The sequence below is a fragment of the Elaeis guineensis genome, chromosome 16, assembly GCF_000442705.2.
Source record: "Elaeis guineensis isolate ETL-2024a chromosome 16, EG11, whole genome shotgun sequence".
NCBI lineage: Eukaryota > Viridiplantae > Streptophyta > Magnoliopsida > Arecales > Arecaceae > Elaeis > Elaeis guineensis.
Window position 1 is genome coordinate 31187778 of NC_026008.2, and position 16337 is coordinate 31204114.

At 37.7% G+C, this 16337-nt stretch overlaps 1 protein-coding gene across 4 annotated transcripts; it reads left to right on the forward strand.

Annotated features, from left to right (window-relative positions):
* Positions 1–95: 95 nt before the first annotated feature.
* On the forward strand, positions 96–13376 carry LOC105059330 (serine/arginine-rich splicing factor RS41). Of its 4 annotated transcripts, none has more exons than XM_010942589.4 (6): positions 96–253; positions 9145–9287; positions 10695–10807; positions 10903–11138; positions 12716–12982; positions 13081–13376. In XM_010942589.4, exons 2-6 carry the CDS (start codon positions 9182–9184, stop codon positions 13106–13108), a joined length of 750 nt encoding a protein of 249 aa, XP_010940891.1. In that variant the 5' UTR covers positions 96–253; positions 9145–9181; the 3' UTR covers positions 13109–13376. The 4 variants fall into 4 exon arrangements, with proteins under 4 accessions (XP_010940891.1, XP_073106388.1, XP_029116117.1 ...); XM_073250287.1 differs by lacking the exon at positions 96–253 and adding an exon at positions 10150–10484 and having other exon boundaries at positions 9143–9287; positions 10562–10807; XM_029260284.2 differs by lacking the exon at positions 96–253 and adding an exon at positions 10150–10484 and having other exon boundaries at positions 9143–9287.
* Positions 13377–16337: the final 2961 nt, after the last annotated feature.

Consider the following 16337-nt stretch of genomic DNA (forward strand, 5'->3'; position numbering starts at 1 on the left):
TCAATGCTAGTCTTGGTCTCTTTCAATTTCCGTCGTCGCCGGAGACTTAGCTTATCTGCTTCCAATGCGACCTGAGCTGTCACGCTAAAACCATGATCTGCCTACGTGTCACATTACAATTGGTTGACAGAAACATCTATAAACGGGTTGTCCCGAGTATCCTTGGGACAAACCCGTTCCGTCCTCGCTCTCTCTCTCACGGCGCGGTGGGTTCTAGGGTTGCTTCCTCCATTCTTCCCTCACCGGTCACAAGGTGAGAGATCCGATCAAATCCCTCTTGAGGGTTCTTGATCTCTGCGACCAGATCCCTCGTTATTAAACTTTTGCTGCTTTAGATCGGTAATTGGCGCTTTGGTTGAAAGATTTCGATAAAATTTTTGTTCTGTTGGAAAGGGCTTGGAACTTTTTTCTTTGCGATTCTTTTCTTATTCCGGTTTAAGGGGTATGGTATAGATCTGTTTGGATCTGTTGGATTATCGAGATTTTTTTATGTTTTTTGTTGTTCGGTCTTCAATGAATTCTTTAATGTAGGTTTTTTTCTTTTTTTTTTTTTTGGAGATGTCTGTTCGTGATTGGATTTGGATGAGATCTTCCATTTGATTCAGAATGGGGTACTGGATATATTTTGTTACAGATTTAATGTTGTTTGGTTTACTTTGCAATCCTTCGGAGCATCTCCAGTTGATGGATTTGGTAGCCAGGGATGGAATGCTTTGCTTCATTATGTCTTAAAATCTTTGCTTAAAATCCGATATTGTACGCGTGATGTCTCAATTTCTTGTAATAGGTCGTATTTACGGTTGGATTTTTCGATTTATAGGTGGGTGTGACTGAATATAAGTGAGTTCAGCTTGAGTGTTGGCCTCGCAGGTAATCCATTCAGGATTATTTTCTTTTCTCCTAAGACGAGGGGGTACCTTAATTCCTCATGATTCATGTTCATAATGATGTCGGATACTTTTTTCTCCTTTTAGTGACGCTGGATACTCGATGAAAATGTAATAGAAATTATAAAGGTGGAATTTTTTGAACCTAGGGATTTATGGGACCTATTGTCCAGATGCGCATGTTTATCCAAGGATAGGGGCAAGGCTAGCTACCTGAAGTTGACTGGTTTCCTTGTTGGCCCTTGATTTATTTGCTAGATCTTACATGAGATCCCGTCATGGAGGTTTGAGTGTATGCACAAGTCAGGGGTTGGTGTAACTTTATTGCTTGCTAAACTCGAGATTAATTAATCTGTTCTTGAGAAGAAGGAACTTTGTCCGAGCATTTTATATGTTTTAGGCCTTGGTAAGGGGAGGTTGGCGGTGGTATTGCATTGCACTGGTCTTGGATATCTCAGATCTGGTACTAACACCTGGTTATGCAAGTACATACTGGCCACTGCTCAAGTTTGGATTGGATTCTGTTCCAAAGTAGGTAACATTATGAAAATCCTAGGTGAGGTCAGGTGATCTGCTCCAGGCTATGGTCTAGGTAGCATTGCTTTGTTGTTGGATTCTTTGCTGCCCATTGATTGTGTTCTGCTGCTGCCTGGATTGGAATTGACTTGCACAGCACCCAAACCTCCCATGCTGCTAGGATAAAAAAAGGAAGTGCACAAAAGGTAGGACTGATGTCTCAAATGGGCTAGGCTTTTACCCTAGTCTAGTCGGGGCAGCCTATTCAGGTTCTTAGGCTGGCGTTCATGACAATAGTGAAAGTGGATCCTCACAATGGGAGATGGCTTGGTGTTGGGAGGTAGCTTGTTGGTGTGAAGGGTTGCAGAGAATTTAGACCAAGATGGGGGTATGCAACAGAGGCCTTGGAAGGAACACTTAAGCATAACTTATATCTTATTAATACCTTATGTGCTATTATATAGCATCTCCATTGACATTACTCTAGAAAATCCAAATAACTTGTATCAGAACATGTAGAAGTATATATAGGGTAACTATGCTGATTTCTTGTCGAGTTGGATTAGCACGTCTTACACTTGTATCCCACTAAATTGTATCATTGTGAACTTGAGTGCAATATATGTACATGGATGCTAATGTGCATGCATGCATAGGATGATAATGTTGTCTTAAATGTGTTTGAATCCACACTATTGTCCTTCAAATTATTCCTCTTGGTTGGTTATCTTCCACCAAACCTAGGACTGAAGTTAAATTTTTCAAGGGTTTCCCTTTCATCCTGTTCCACAGCCATGCATTGTTAAGTCCACACCATGCATTCGTACAAGGTAAGAATAACATTTTCAATAGGTTTGTATCTGCACTCATGCCATATTGAATTATCTTTTGGTTGGTTATGTTTCTATGAGTCCCATTAGTGATGTAAAATTTTGTCATTTGTTTTTCTTTTGTCCCATGCCCATCATGACCAAAAAAAGAAATGACTCTTTATGACCCTTTCAATTGACCTTGACTAGGGATGACATAGGGAAAAGGGGTAAAGTGCATAAGGAAGAGATTATAAAAGGAATAATCAAGTCTTTTCAATGCACTTCTATGTTAGTTGTCAAGGGATTCTGTGATCGAATGCCAATATTTCCTAAAGACTTTGCTCCTTTATCTGCTCTTTTGTTTTCTCAATATGGTCTTATTTTCCTGCTTGGGCATCCAAATTCGATTTCCTTCATTCATCATCCGCTTTCTTTGTGATGATTCGGACAATGAGGACTAAATGGGGATTGGCTTGGCTGACTCCTACAAGTCAAACATGTGCTTGTCCTCTTTGAGAGAGTATAGGGTCAAATATTATTACTTATTGCCATGTTGACCTGTAGAGATTTTGAGAAATATTTCATATCGTTGAATAAAACAACAACACCTGATTGATCATTTATATTTTGGAATTATGTGCCACCTCCAATTATTCTAATCGATATTATGTGGTTGACTGCGCAATAGATTTGAGGAAGCATTGCTTTTGGTGTGCATTAAATCATAAAATGGCGAGAGCAGCATGGCTTTGTTATCTATTGGAAGTAAAAATTGGAAAGCTAAAAAAATGTTGCAAAGAGCCAAAGAATTTAAGATATATAAGTTCCTAGGAATTGTTTGCATAAATGATATACATACCATAAATTAATAAAGATAAGCTAATTTGGTTTTCATATTAAAGAAAGGAATATTATAGATATTCAAAAGAATGATATAATATTGGTGGTACATCTCTAGTAAACTAAGTTTGATTTTGATAAAAAACAGTTTTTCAATGGAGCATTTTTTCTGCGGATGGAGTTGAATATTTGAGAGTGTGGGTGCAGGGGCAAGAACAAGATATCAGGGCAGCTGCAAAGATTTTAGCTATTAAGCTGTTAGATATTAGTAAAGTTTTGTTATTGGAACAACAACATGGACATCTTGCCAATTGGCTCTGTCCTTCATTTTTTTTAATTGTTTAATAGGAAAAATATGGAGGATTTTATGTTGAGGCTAAAAAAAGGTTGAGGCTATTCTCCTATGTTTAAAGATGTTGAGAAGTGAACAATTGCAGTTTGCCTTCTTTTCAATAATTAATAACCAGCAATTTTTGTTTGCTGCTGCTACTAGAAGTTTTCTGCTTGCTGCCTCTTGATAACATTTTTTTTTGCCCATAACCAGATTTTTGGAGTCCAATATATAGTGGGAAAAAACAAGACTTGTTGGGATTATGGGTCTCATCCATACAAAATATGTTGCATGCCTACCTTTAAAAGTTTGCTGTTGTATATCTATATTATATATAAAAGTGTAATAAGTTTCTGTCCAGAGATGATATGCACCTTCAAATCTAATTAAATTAATCTTAGCCATTATAACTAGCAAGCTATATGTCCTGATTATATCAGAATAGAGTGCTTGATTTGGCCATAGAGTGCTTTGTCACAAACACATATTCAAACCTTAATGAGTGGTCACCCATCTGCCCATCTATCATTTCCCCATCCCACCCTGTTCTTCATGCTTGACTCCTCTGTGAAGAATATCAAACATGACAAATAAGACAAAAGGAGCTGGCTGGGCTTAGGATAAGGCTACCTTCTGGCTCTGTAGATTGGAGACATTGATCTCCTTGGGCTGATGATGGAAATGGGCAGTGGCAAGGGATAAGTCTAGCTATAGTAAATCTTATGTACATGGAGGGGAAAAGGATTTAACATGTCCCTAGCTCAAGCAATGAACAACAGTGATCTCTCTCTCCTTGGGAGTTATACCAATTCATAGTTTTTAGTCAACTTTGTGTTGTTTTCTTTTCTGTAGATCTCTTGCTTGAGTAATAAGAATGCTTTGTCTCCAGCTTCTTTTGGATAATAGATGGTTGAAGATCTCATGGTGCCCATGCTCAATGTTGTTAATAGGAACTCAACTTTTCTAAACTGAGAGAATCCATGGGATTTTTTTTTAAATTTTTTTTTTGTTGTTAACAAAGGATGCTGGGCTATATGAATTTTGTAACCAAAATATGACATGGCTACATTGTATGGTGGAAACAGCTTGTTTCATGATTTCCCAATTTTCCAAAATCATTCTCAGCTTGAAGTTTCACTGTCTTTCAAGGAACTGTGCAGGAGTTAGCTCATTGTTAGTTTTGTTTTAAAAAAAAAATTATTTTAAGAAAATAGATCATGCAAAAGTGATAATATAATTTTTTTGTGAAGTTGTTACTTCGAATGTCCATCCCATGATTTTGTTATTGCATGCCATATAGCAAATGTTCTTTGTGTAGCTGAGTAATTTGCATGTTATGTCCTCATGGTCTATGCACATTCAACCTAATATTGAGCTACGGCTCATCAAAATTGAAAAGCTTCCTTCTCCAACGTGAAAGATCTGAATATTTCAATAAACTTGATTGTGGTTAGTGGGCCTGTGTTGGAGCAAATGTGGTGGTAGTAGAATACAGCTGAGTATGCTTTTTGTGCAATATCACGAGCCACATATTGTCACTTAGGTGCAGGCTTTCTCTCAGTTGATCCTATTGGTGCTTATCCATGCCAGCTGCTTGGTCTTATGGCAAGGAAATGTTGTGTTGAGCAGTCTTGCAATAGCCTAACTAAAATAATTAGTAAATAAAGAATCTTGCTGTCAACCAAGTGATCAAAGCTGTGGCCTTTGGACCATGATTGGTAATCAAACTTCAAATTTTATCGATTTAGTAGAAGATACATTGTTTTTTTCTCTATTTTCCTTTTTTTAATTTTAAGTCTTATTCATGATGAATACTAACAAAAATTTTAGTTTAGATGTCCACAAACTCTCAACCCATCATTGAGATACCAAACGAGAAAGACCATATGAGTGTTGGTTTGTTTGTAGAGAGTCTAAAGACCAAATGGGCCTACCACCATGGTATTCCGTATAAGGCCTGAATCGGTCGGTACATGCCGTACCATACTGTACTAGTGGGGAACTGATTCAGTTCAGGCCGATTTTTTGAAAAATGACCTGAACTGGATCGAACGGCACGGTACAGGCTGGTACGGTGTGGTACGGCTTTTTACCGTTGCATAGGATTTTTTTTTTTGAATTTTTTATTATCAATACGGGCCTATACGGTATGGTACTGTACCATACCGACCGGCAACCGGCATGGGATCCGGTATCGATATTTAAAACCTTGCCTACCACTATTTGTCAATGCCTATTCTATCCAAGCCAAGGAGAGTAGATTGTTGCTTAGGCATGTGCAGTTAGATAGCATTGAGGATGACACAAGTGAAGGAATAATTGCACCTCATCAAGAGTAACTGCGAATCCCTTTTCTGTCTCAGTCAACAGGAGCTCTGGTACACGTCATTGATGATTCTAGATTATAGTAGATATTTATCTGATTTTGATGAGGTTATATCTAGGCATATTTATGAGGAAACTAATCAAGGAGCTGATTTGGCAGCCAGTTCTTGGAGGGTTAATGAAACAAATTTGATTTGGAAAGGAAATTGTCCTCTGGACTTGGGAAAAAAATTCGGGCTTGTGATGTCTTGGTTGTCTGCATGAGATGCCCTTTGCAAGAGGCTGCTTTACTTTGGCCATCTCTGTTGTCATATAGAAAAAAAGAAAGGAAAATGATAATGGATAAAAGAAATGGATACTCCTTTATCCTTTACCATTAGTTTTACTAATTTCAACAAGTTGAAGGAGGTTAAATTCTTTACTCAAAAAATTCATCGCAAAGTGATGAATTTTTTAAAAAAATTTGTTTGGAGCACTATGTACATGTGCATGTGAACTTTTACTAGTATTACTAAAAGATGTGGATTTGTGCTTCTTCAGTTACTCATTTGTTGTTCGATAGTTTCAATCTTTTTAAAACATCTATAAACTAGATACTTGGACACACCTTTTTCTGTGACCTGATATGAACTAATCATTTAATTGGACAGCATGTCTAGGTAAATATTGACTTGATGTGTCCTACTCTAGTTAACTAAAGGAATCGGGTAAAACTTTATGCTTAGCAAACTAAAATATTGGCTGTTGATATGTTAAACAGCTAACTTCTATCCTAAAGGAGTAAAGGACCATGGCTTGTTCGTGTTCAAATGTTTGGATGGAAACTGTTGGCATTTCAGATCCTAGAAAATTGGTTATGTCACAGGCATGCAAATTATCATTCATAAATTTTGATGAACACTAAATCCTTGATGGAAGGTACCTGGTCCAAGTGTACTCTGTTCAAGTCTCAACAAGTTGATAAGCAGGAAACACCTTCCAACTATTAGGAGATGGTGTTCTTAGACCCATTCTCAGCACTGTTTTCAAATGTATCCCACATGGCTGCATCTGCACCCTATATGCAGATGCTGTCTAGCGACCGCAATGCATTGGTCTGTTGAATATGCAGCAGGTGTGCATAGCAGGACTTAGGTTGCTACATTGGCCTAGGCAGTCCACATGTCTAGCCTTTTCTTATGCTGGTGACCACTTATTTTTCTCCTCTCTTTCCTTTTCAATTGATAGTTCTTAGATTTGTTTGTTGTACTTGAAAAATTGAACATAATATGTAGGGGATATTGTTATTTTTTGGCAAATGTGTTATACTATTACTTAAATAGGTTCTCAAATACATGTGAAGGTGTATGCTCATTTCTTTTCTTGGGGAATATTTACTCATACCACCATACTTGACTATCCTTATCTTGCATAATTTATTAAGTGGTGTTTTGCCTTAGTTATCATAAGACTGAAACAAAGGGAGATCTGTCATGGCTTTACCTGTAACCCAATTGTTCTTGCCTTGTACGGGAACCACGTCAAATAGATAATACAGCACTGTGAGTTCCATTATTTTTAAAAATGCACACTCTAAATCATCAAGGTGGTCACCTAGGATTAGATTTTCGGTCAACTGTCTGTCTTTATAGTTCCTAAGTGCTTAAGCAGGCCCCATATGTGGACCAGGTGCCAAGTTGGTCCCCAAGTGGCCTGCCTAAGCTTAGTAAGTCTGCATTGGCCAGTTTGCACTACTTTTTGTGGGGATGTGGTTTTAAACCAAGCAAATCAGGCTATTAGTTGACTAACATATTATAATTGTCCTACTTTAACAATTGGTGCTCAAGATTCTTGTTATACGTAAAAGTTTCTCTTTCTGTTTTTTGTATGTAACTTTGCAGTGAGCAATTAATATATGATAGATTGTTTATTTTGACTACAAAAGTGAATCATTAAACATGCTTTCTTTGGATAAGTAATTAACATCATCATACAGTTTGAGGAAAATTTGTAATTTTATTACTTAAATATCATGCTACACTAAAGTAAGTTCTCAGATAAATATAAGGACTTCTATAAGTTGAGATTTCCCTTGAATTTCTTCTAATTTGGTTCTAACTCTAGTTTTTTGGTACTTTATAAATAATAATTAATTATTTAATATTTTGTCACAATTTGTCTAGGTGTTTGCCTAAGCATTGCCTTCTACCTAACAGTTATTTGGTCCCTTGTCCACTAACATAGGACAAGTGCTTGCTGTTAGAGTTTTCAGTTTCCATATTTGTATCCGAACAAGTCATCGTTCCTGGTTGAAGGCATTAGCAGTTTGGTCATGAAGTAGGCTCAGGCCTCAGCTTAAGTGGTTGTCCTGGGCAGGCCTTGTTGATGGTTGGGATCAGTAGACCTATGACCTCAAGCTGGGCCTGGATGATTGGTGATGCATTGACCTAAACTTGGGTTGGTGAGATGCCTGCTGACCTGTTAGAGCCTCGTATTGAACCTTTATTATATTAGAATTCCAATTAGTGTTTGTCTTCATTTAAACCCATCATATGCCCACCTAGAACCATGTGAAGCAGAAGGTGAATTGCTGTTCATGTTCCAACATATTACAATTTAGTGCCCTTGATTGCATATTTGCATCATTTACATGCCTTCTGTTTTGCATAAGATTTGCGGGAAACAGTGTAGAATCTCCGGTTAATAATCTTGAATAATTTGTGCAGTATCTTTCCACTAAAATATTTCATTTTTCCTGTATATGTCTGAGGACTTGAAGACTTGACATCTCCTTGGAGCAAATTTAGTTGGCCCAACCAATATGTTTTTCTTCACTGATTTCACTCTTCTATGATGGAACCTAAAAACAATACATGGTATTAGCAGATACTAAGGTTCGCTGTCTTGGCATGGACCCCATATTGGTGCCATTCTATTATGGTGTTGGGGTACACGGTTCGGTATGATACAAGACAGCATGCAGTGTTGGTATGGTACAAGATAGCATACCGGTTTGGTACCAGTATGGTAAACCTTGGTAGATACTGTTGAGTAAATTATAAAGTTGGCAAGCTTTTTTTATGAGTCTTTTTGTTACTTTCGGATGGTATTGGAGGAACTTCCTTTGCCTTTTTAGTTTCTTCACCAATTTATGTACTTGGGAGAAGGAAATGCCCCATTTTACACAACTTCATTTGTTTATTGGGCGGCACATTATTATTCTCCTTGCAGTTCACCATCATTGTACTTTAATACATTCTCCATTAATCTACACAAAGTCCTAGTGTTGTTTTTCCTTTTCCCATTCTATAAGGTTATGATAAGAATCTCATCAATCTTATTAAAGATTTGGGATTCTCCAACATGGCCTCTATAATTTATGAATTCTTCTTATGTTTGGTTTCTCCTTTCAATGTTTTTTGCTCCAAATCATTTGTATTTGTCTTCCTTTCAGATTCAAGGAGATCTAGCTGTCAAGTTATTTAACCAAAATGAGGCCCATTTTTTGTGGCAACTTTGAGTATGACGCTCGCCAATCTGACCTTGAGCGGCTTTTCAGCAGATATGGGAGGGTCGACAGGGTTGATATGAAGTCAGGTAGTCTTTTGTCCATCTGTAAGCAGGTGTCAATTCATTGTTCTATGAAGTTTTTTTGACCCTTAGGATTGTTAGCTGATGTATTACAACTTAATACATTTGTTTCCTTCTTCAGTTCTTTTAACATTTTTTTACTTTTGATTGAATGCGCCAATGTGTGAATATTTCATGGAAGTTACATCTGAAACACTGAAGAATTATTTCTGGATGTTGATACTGAATCATGATTTAATTCTTAGTATTGCTTTCGTGTGGACAAATGGCTGCAGACCTGAGTACCTTCAAAACCTGCAGTGGGAAAACTGTATTAAGGGAAAATTGCTATATCTTTATGTTTCCTTTTGCGGTTGTAGTATGCATCTTTACAGCTCCATATTCATATGCATAATGTCGTGCTAGATATTACAATATGAGCTGGGCTGTATATGATTCTTAATTGAATGAAAATTCTTGTATCTTACTGTAGTAAGTTCAAGTTGCATTACAGATGTAAAGTAAACTAAGCCTGGTCCATGCTAATGGGCATATATTTAATGAAAATCATCAATTATGTTTGATTTATGTAATGCCCCTCAGTAGATGGCAAGTTAGGGACAATAATCTATGTCAGAGCCATAATATGTGGGTGCACCCTACTATTGATGCCATTTCTCAAGCAGGAGTCCCTCCCTTTCTCAAAGTTGACATGCTACAACTGCATCAGCTCTCAATTGCTATGTTGCAACCATTTCCAGACGGCATGACATAGCCATGGGGGACCTTTTTATTGAGTTTTACAGGAGAATTGGGAATCAGGATAAACATTATTTATATATATTTTTTAAGATTAGCCCCCCCGGACTCAACAATTTCTTTGGCGCAGGAATGTATTGGAGCATCCATGCTCTTCCTGGCTGATGGGCTGTGCAACGCCTTTCCTGCCTGAGCCCGAGTCTCATCTTCTTGTGTATTTCCAGGAGCTGATCTGTTCCACCATTCACTGTGGCATCTGTCCACCTGGAAACATTTCCCCAAGAGACCATTGCCTTTCATTTTCCATGAACTTTGCCCACTGTCCCAATCTGCTCATGTTTCCCATGCCGATCTCGCGGCCAGGCTGGAGAATAGGTCGAGAACGCATAATCTGTTCGATGGCCTACCACGAGAGACCTACTTTTGGATTATTATACCATGACATCATTTAATTCTACACATAAGGTCTGTTCTTGATTTTCTCGTCCCCTAGTTTCTAACATTCATAGAGATGGACCGAAGTTATGTAAATTTCTTTGCAGAGTCTTTGAATATTTCATTGGAGCCACAGGCCTCAGCTCTCTTTTGAAGGTTCCGTTGTACGCGGGGTTTATTGACCAAGATTTCTTGTTAAGTTAATACTTCAGTTCTTTGCTTTTGCATCTACTTTTGCAGGATTTGCATTTATCTACATGGATGATGAACGTGATGCGGAGGATGCCATTCGAGCACTTGACCGGACTGAATTTGGTAGGCAAGGGCGACGGCTACGTGTTGAGTGGACAAAGGTACATGACTTTGTGTTGCTGGTCGGTGGTTAAGTGATTCACTGAAAATTTTGACTTTTATATTTCTCATTGATATCTGAAAATTGGATTTACAGCAAGAGCGTGGTGGTAGGCGGTCTGGCAGTTCAAGAAGATCTCCAACCAATATGAGGCCAACAAAGACCTTGTTTGTCATAAATTTTGATCCAATCAATACCAGGATGAGAGATTTGGAGAAGCATTTTGAACCATATGGAAAAATTTTGAATATTAGGATTAGAAGAAACTTTGCTTTCATCCAGTTTGAGTCACAGGAGGATGCCACCAAAGCATTGGATGCTACCAATATGAGGTCATCATTTTTTTCATGAAAGTTCATCTTTTCGTATATTTCACAAATCTTTAATATATTTTTTTTTCTTTTTCATAAATAAATTTTGACTGCTGTTTCTGAGTAACTTCTTTCTGCAATTTTTCCTATTGCCTCATGGAACTCCTTTTGTTTAATATCTAATTCCATTTTCTCACAACTTTATTAAATCGATACTAATCTTTTGCAATTAGTGGTTCATGTGAACACAAGTTTTAACAAGATTCTTAGTATTGCAAAAGCACAAGCTGAAAGTCTCAGAAGTCCTAAATTTGTTTTAATGCTTCTCCATGTTTGAGGTCATATTTTCAGTTATTGTTTCCGCTAGCTTGTAGGTCTTATGTTGGCAAACATGCACAAACTTTTTTCTAAACTTTTGATGACTATCATATCTAGATGTATCTTTTTCCCAGGATACCATATTCTAGCATTACGGCTATAAGATGCCTAGTTCATCATTTCGATGTTTCTATCTCCATTGTGGTTCCTCTGAAGCTTAACAGTGAACTAGGCAACTTAGGCTCATGGTAACAACCTGAGTTCTCTAGTTTCTTTGCTTGTCGGATGTCTTTCGAAGCTGTTAATAATGATGATTTTTCAGCATATATTCTTTGATGAGGAAGAGGATGAGCCTTGGCACAATGGTAAGTTTGCTCCATTGTGACATGAGGTCATGGGTTCAAAACATTGAAACTGTCTTCTGCGTGCAGGGGGTAAGGCTGTGTATATCTGACTGTCCCCTGACCCTGCAATGGCGAGCCTCATGCACTGGAGTGCCCCTTTATATTTCATTGAGGAAGCAAATTTTTTTAGGAGAAAAGAACATAGAAGTTGTCCATCAAATACAACATGTCCTGAAGGTTTTGTGATGGCCCATGCTATTGAGGTGCATCTTGCCATTGACTGCTGGTTCCACTTATGGATATAATAGAGGTTTAGATCACTGTTTCTAGCAACTTTATGAAGTTGTTTTATTAGAGGTTATTCCTAACAGTCATTATGGAAAATGGGTTTACAACAGAGGGAAGATAAGGGAGTGCAATGTTGGAGATTCTCAAACAAATTTCAGATATTGCTCGCTAATATTTATAACAAATTGTGTGCTTTAAGGAATTGTTTCACTAGAATGCCTTTAAATACATTCACCAACGTACTGATGGACACCTGTTTCAATTGCACCCATTTTCATATAGTTCCCATGGACTTCCCTCCAAACACCAATTTTAACATCTTTATGGGGTATATTGTGATAAGCATACTGTTCCAGGTGCACATGGTAGGACAAACATTTATCTGACATAATCTATGAACTTCTCCATTGCTTATAGATCGTTCTGTTAAATCTTTGACTTACTCTGCAAATGTTTGTTCTTTTACAATTAAAATTATTAGAATTTGGGACTGTAGCTCGAGTTGTCGATGATGATCAACTTTGAATGGTTTATGCATTTTTCATTTGGTTGATCTAAACAAATCTGTTAACCTTCATTCTCAAGATGAGATTTGCAAATAACTTCTGTATCACTATTTGATTGTTCTCTTTTGTATTGGATATGTAGCAAGTTGATGGATCGAGTTATTTCAGTGGAGTATGCACTTCGTGACGATGATGATAGACGAAATGGGTACAGCCCTGATAGAAGAGGTCGGAACAGATCTCCGGAAAGGAGAAGTGATCGTGGGCGATCTGCCAGTCCTTATGGTAGAGGCAGGGAGAGGGCTAGCCCTGATTACGGTCGTGGTCCCAGCCCGTATAACAAACCTGAACAGAGGGGTAGTCCTAATTATGATAGAGCTGAAAGCCCTGATTATGAGAGGTACCGCAGGTTAGTATCATTATTTGATTGCCATCTTCCTATCCTGTATGTTATTCCCAAGTATTATATTATTAATTGCTCTACGCAACTTGTCGCTGTTTTTGCAGTCGCTCACCCAGGCAGGAGAGATTGTAAGATGATTTCCAGTTCTATGTGATTTTGTGCTATCTGTTTGTGGTACAGGTAACTAGTTTCTGGTGTGCTTGGCATAGATCTTCCTTCAGCTACTTCTGCCGTAGCAAACTGACAAATTTCTAGGACTGTGCACTTCATTTTGTTTTAGGGCTTCTATATCATGTAATTTGCTGCACTATGGATTTATTGTTTTTTCGTATACAATTATCTTATTGATCCATGCTGGACAAAAAAGAAAAAAATGAATGGTGTGGGATCAGTTTTTAAACTGTTTATCTCTCTTGTTGGTTCTTGACAAGTTGAAGGTTTTTTTTCCATTTAACGATTGTCTGGCAGCTATTTGTGTCCGAAATTCCATATTCTGAATCGTATTACATATTTATAATGAGGATTTGAATGTGGCTTAAAGCAGCCTGTCTGAAGTAATACATTAAATTGAATTTTGCTGCTACTCTAGCAACTATCGGATGACCTATGCTTTGTTGGCATTTAGGAGGAACATAAGCTGCTATTTTTTCTGCAGTTACTTGTGAACTGAAATTGTTTGGGATGAGTAATACCCATATTCCTGGTATCTTCGTATAGCCATATTTACCATGCTATATCGACCACAGTTACATGCTCAGTGTTTGCCAATACTTTGGACTATTTGGTAAAGTACTGCCAAAACCATGGCGGCAAATGGAGGGTCTTAATGGAGGCATAAGACCTTATGATTTGGTAATTACTTGGTCTCATTAGGTTTTGTTAGGGGTGGTGCATTATCAGTGGCAGTTTTTGTAATCCACTGTACTGCCTTCCATTTATGTTATCTTAGATCTTCCTGTCCTCTATCTATCCTTAGTACAAGCACTTTCCTTGCTGGGCCTTAAATCTTGATAAACATGGTTATACCATTTTATTCCATTTGCCCCTTCGATATTATTGATTGTTGTAACTTTTTGCTTTGCTTTGCTGGAGTATGTATTTCTAAATCATTCCCATATTCTGCCATGCTGATTTGATATATGCTCGAATTCTCCTTTTGGCCAAATTTGGCTACATGCAACATTTACATCAACGGTGCTCCACTGAGATTTTCCAAGGACAGCAGGACAACCAATGGACTTGGCTACGCTTCTACTAATTGAAAATTTTGTGAATTTTCATGTTTTAGTGACTTGAATTAACATGGTGATACAGAACTTTGTGCATACACCCTGTTGGAGTCAATTAGCAACTGTTGGGATTCACAAGGTTGTCTATGTTTGGCATTCATAGGATCAATTTCCTAGCAAATGGCCGCACATTTAAGTGCTCAGTCTTTAGAAGAGTCACATATTCAACCTCTTTCGGACAAGAAATAGCATTAATAATCACTCTGTTGTTCTAGATGTGTTAGAGGGCGGATGGTCCTGGGTTTTCTTGCATGTTTTGCCTTGCTGCATGTTTAATGGGATATGATCTTTCAATTGGAAGGAAACTAAGATTTAATATGATGAGCACCTGCGGAGGTTAATTTATCTGGCAGCAAAAGCATCCAAAAGTGTTCCTAGATTTTTTTAATTTTGTTCTAATTTGTTCTTGGTTTTTGTGTTTTTAAGTAGGGAGCTTCTGTAAATCATTGGGTTGCCTGATCTTGCAGAAAAAGTTAAGATCAAGGGTAGAGTGTAATCTCTGTTTCCTGCCTCCCATCCTAGTTGGGTGCTCGCTGTATCTCTAAGCCACTAGCCAGCCGGCAAACTATCATCTAAGTTCATGTTTCTGATTCTATTTAAAAAGTCAAGTGGATAGAACTCAACCTTTTTCATCAGTTTAGATCAAGTGCTGAAAATCTTGGCCATCTCTACTTCCCAACACGTTCCCTGGCTCCATTCCTATGATTCAATTGAGCTCTACAGGTTCCTTTTGGTCAGATCATTCTGCTTTCTTTGACAAGCCCTTGGTCCCAGTATTTCTGCATTCTAGCCTTTTTTACATCTGCGTGCCATCTGTCCTTCTTGACCATTCTGACATGCCTTTGGATTGTCGGTCTTCCGTGATCGCTATGGAAGGCACACTTTGCAATGAAAACATGCATCATATGTATCAATATCAAATCGTATGTTGATCTGTTGGGTGCCTAACCCACGATATTAATGGGGTGGAGGCTGTTCCCCTAATGTTTTTGGATACCAAATCTTACCTAAAATGGTGTTTCCGTGTATCGCAAATTTTTTGATTTGCATCCCATCCTTGGCTGTCGCTACTTTATAACTGTGGAGTGCATAAGAAATCTCTCTCCTTTAGATATATGAATTGTTTCATTGGCTCAAAGTATTCTTTGTGGGTAGGTGTGTATGATGCATGTGATGAATTCAGAAACTATTTTATTGATGATTGTGATCCCATCAAGCAATCAAATGAAAGAATTAACCGATAAACGATTATCTCATTAGACAGACAATTGTCCCATCAATTAATGAGTTCCTTTTGATTCTTGTCATGCATGTGATTGACTCGAGATACGTTTATTAGATGGATGGAGGTGGTTCCATGGCATCATTTTTTCACTTGGTGCGTTTAAGCTGTTCCTTTCTAGCGGGGGTATCTGATGGTCGTTTTTCTCAGATAATGAAACAACACTTGGCAAGTATTGTGCGTGTGACTGATCAGGGAAAAAAAATCTCCTTTTGGCGGTGGTGATTGATGGGGATATCATACTTCAGTTCATTCAAGAGCAAAAAATTTTTAGGGGACTTGAAGTAGAAGTGACCTTAAATTCAGCTCACAAATGGTGGCAATATCTTAGTCGAATAGGTAGGTGTATCAGATTTGGTGCCATTTCTTTTGGGTTTTTTTTTTTTTTAAATCGAATTTGAATTAATGTGAGCTTATTGTTTCTCTCTTTCTCTTTAAAAAAAAAAAAAAAAAAAAAATCCTATTGAGGTGATCGAGTTGGTTTTGTCATATGACTGATAAAAAAGGTCGATCAGCAAACTAGTTGAGTAGGTAAAATTATTGGCGGAATCTAGCTTTAATAGGTCTCTCGTGTCTCAGTTTCATTAACCCATTCCACTTGCTCTTCCAAAGGGTGCAACTTTCCAGTCCTCAGTGTTTATGGTATATACAAAAATGAAAGCAGTAGTCAAACCGTGCAAGTAGAAATTCATTGTGCATAACAATCTCTGAACTCTAGCATCTATTTTACAATGCAAATTATCCAATTTTTGCATACTATCACCATTTACTTAACATTTTAGTAAAAAAA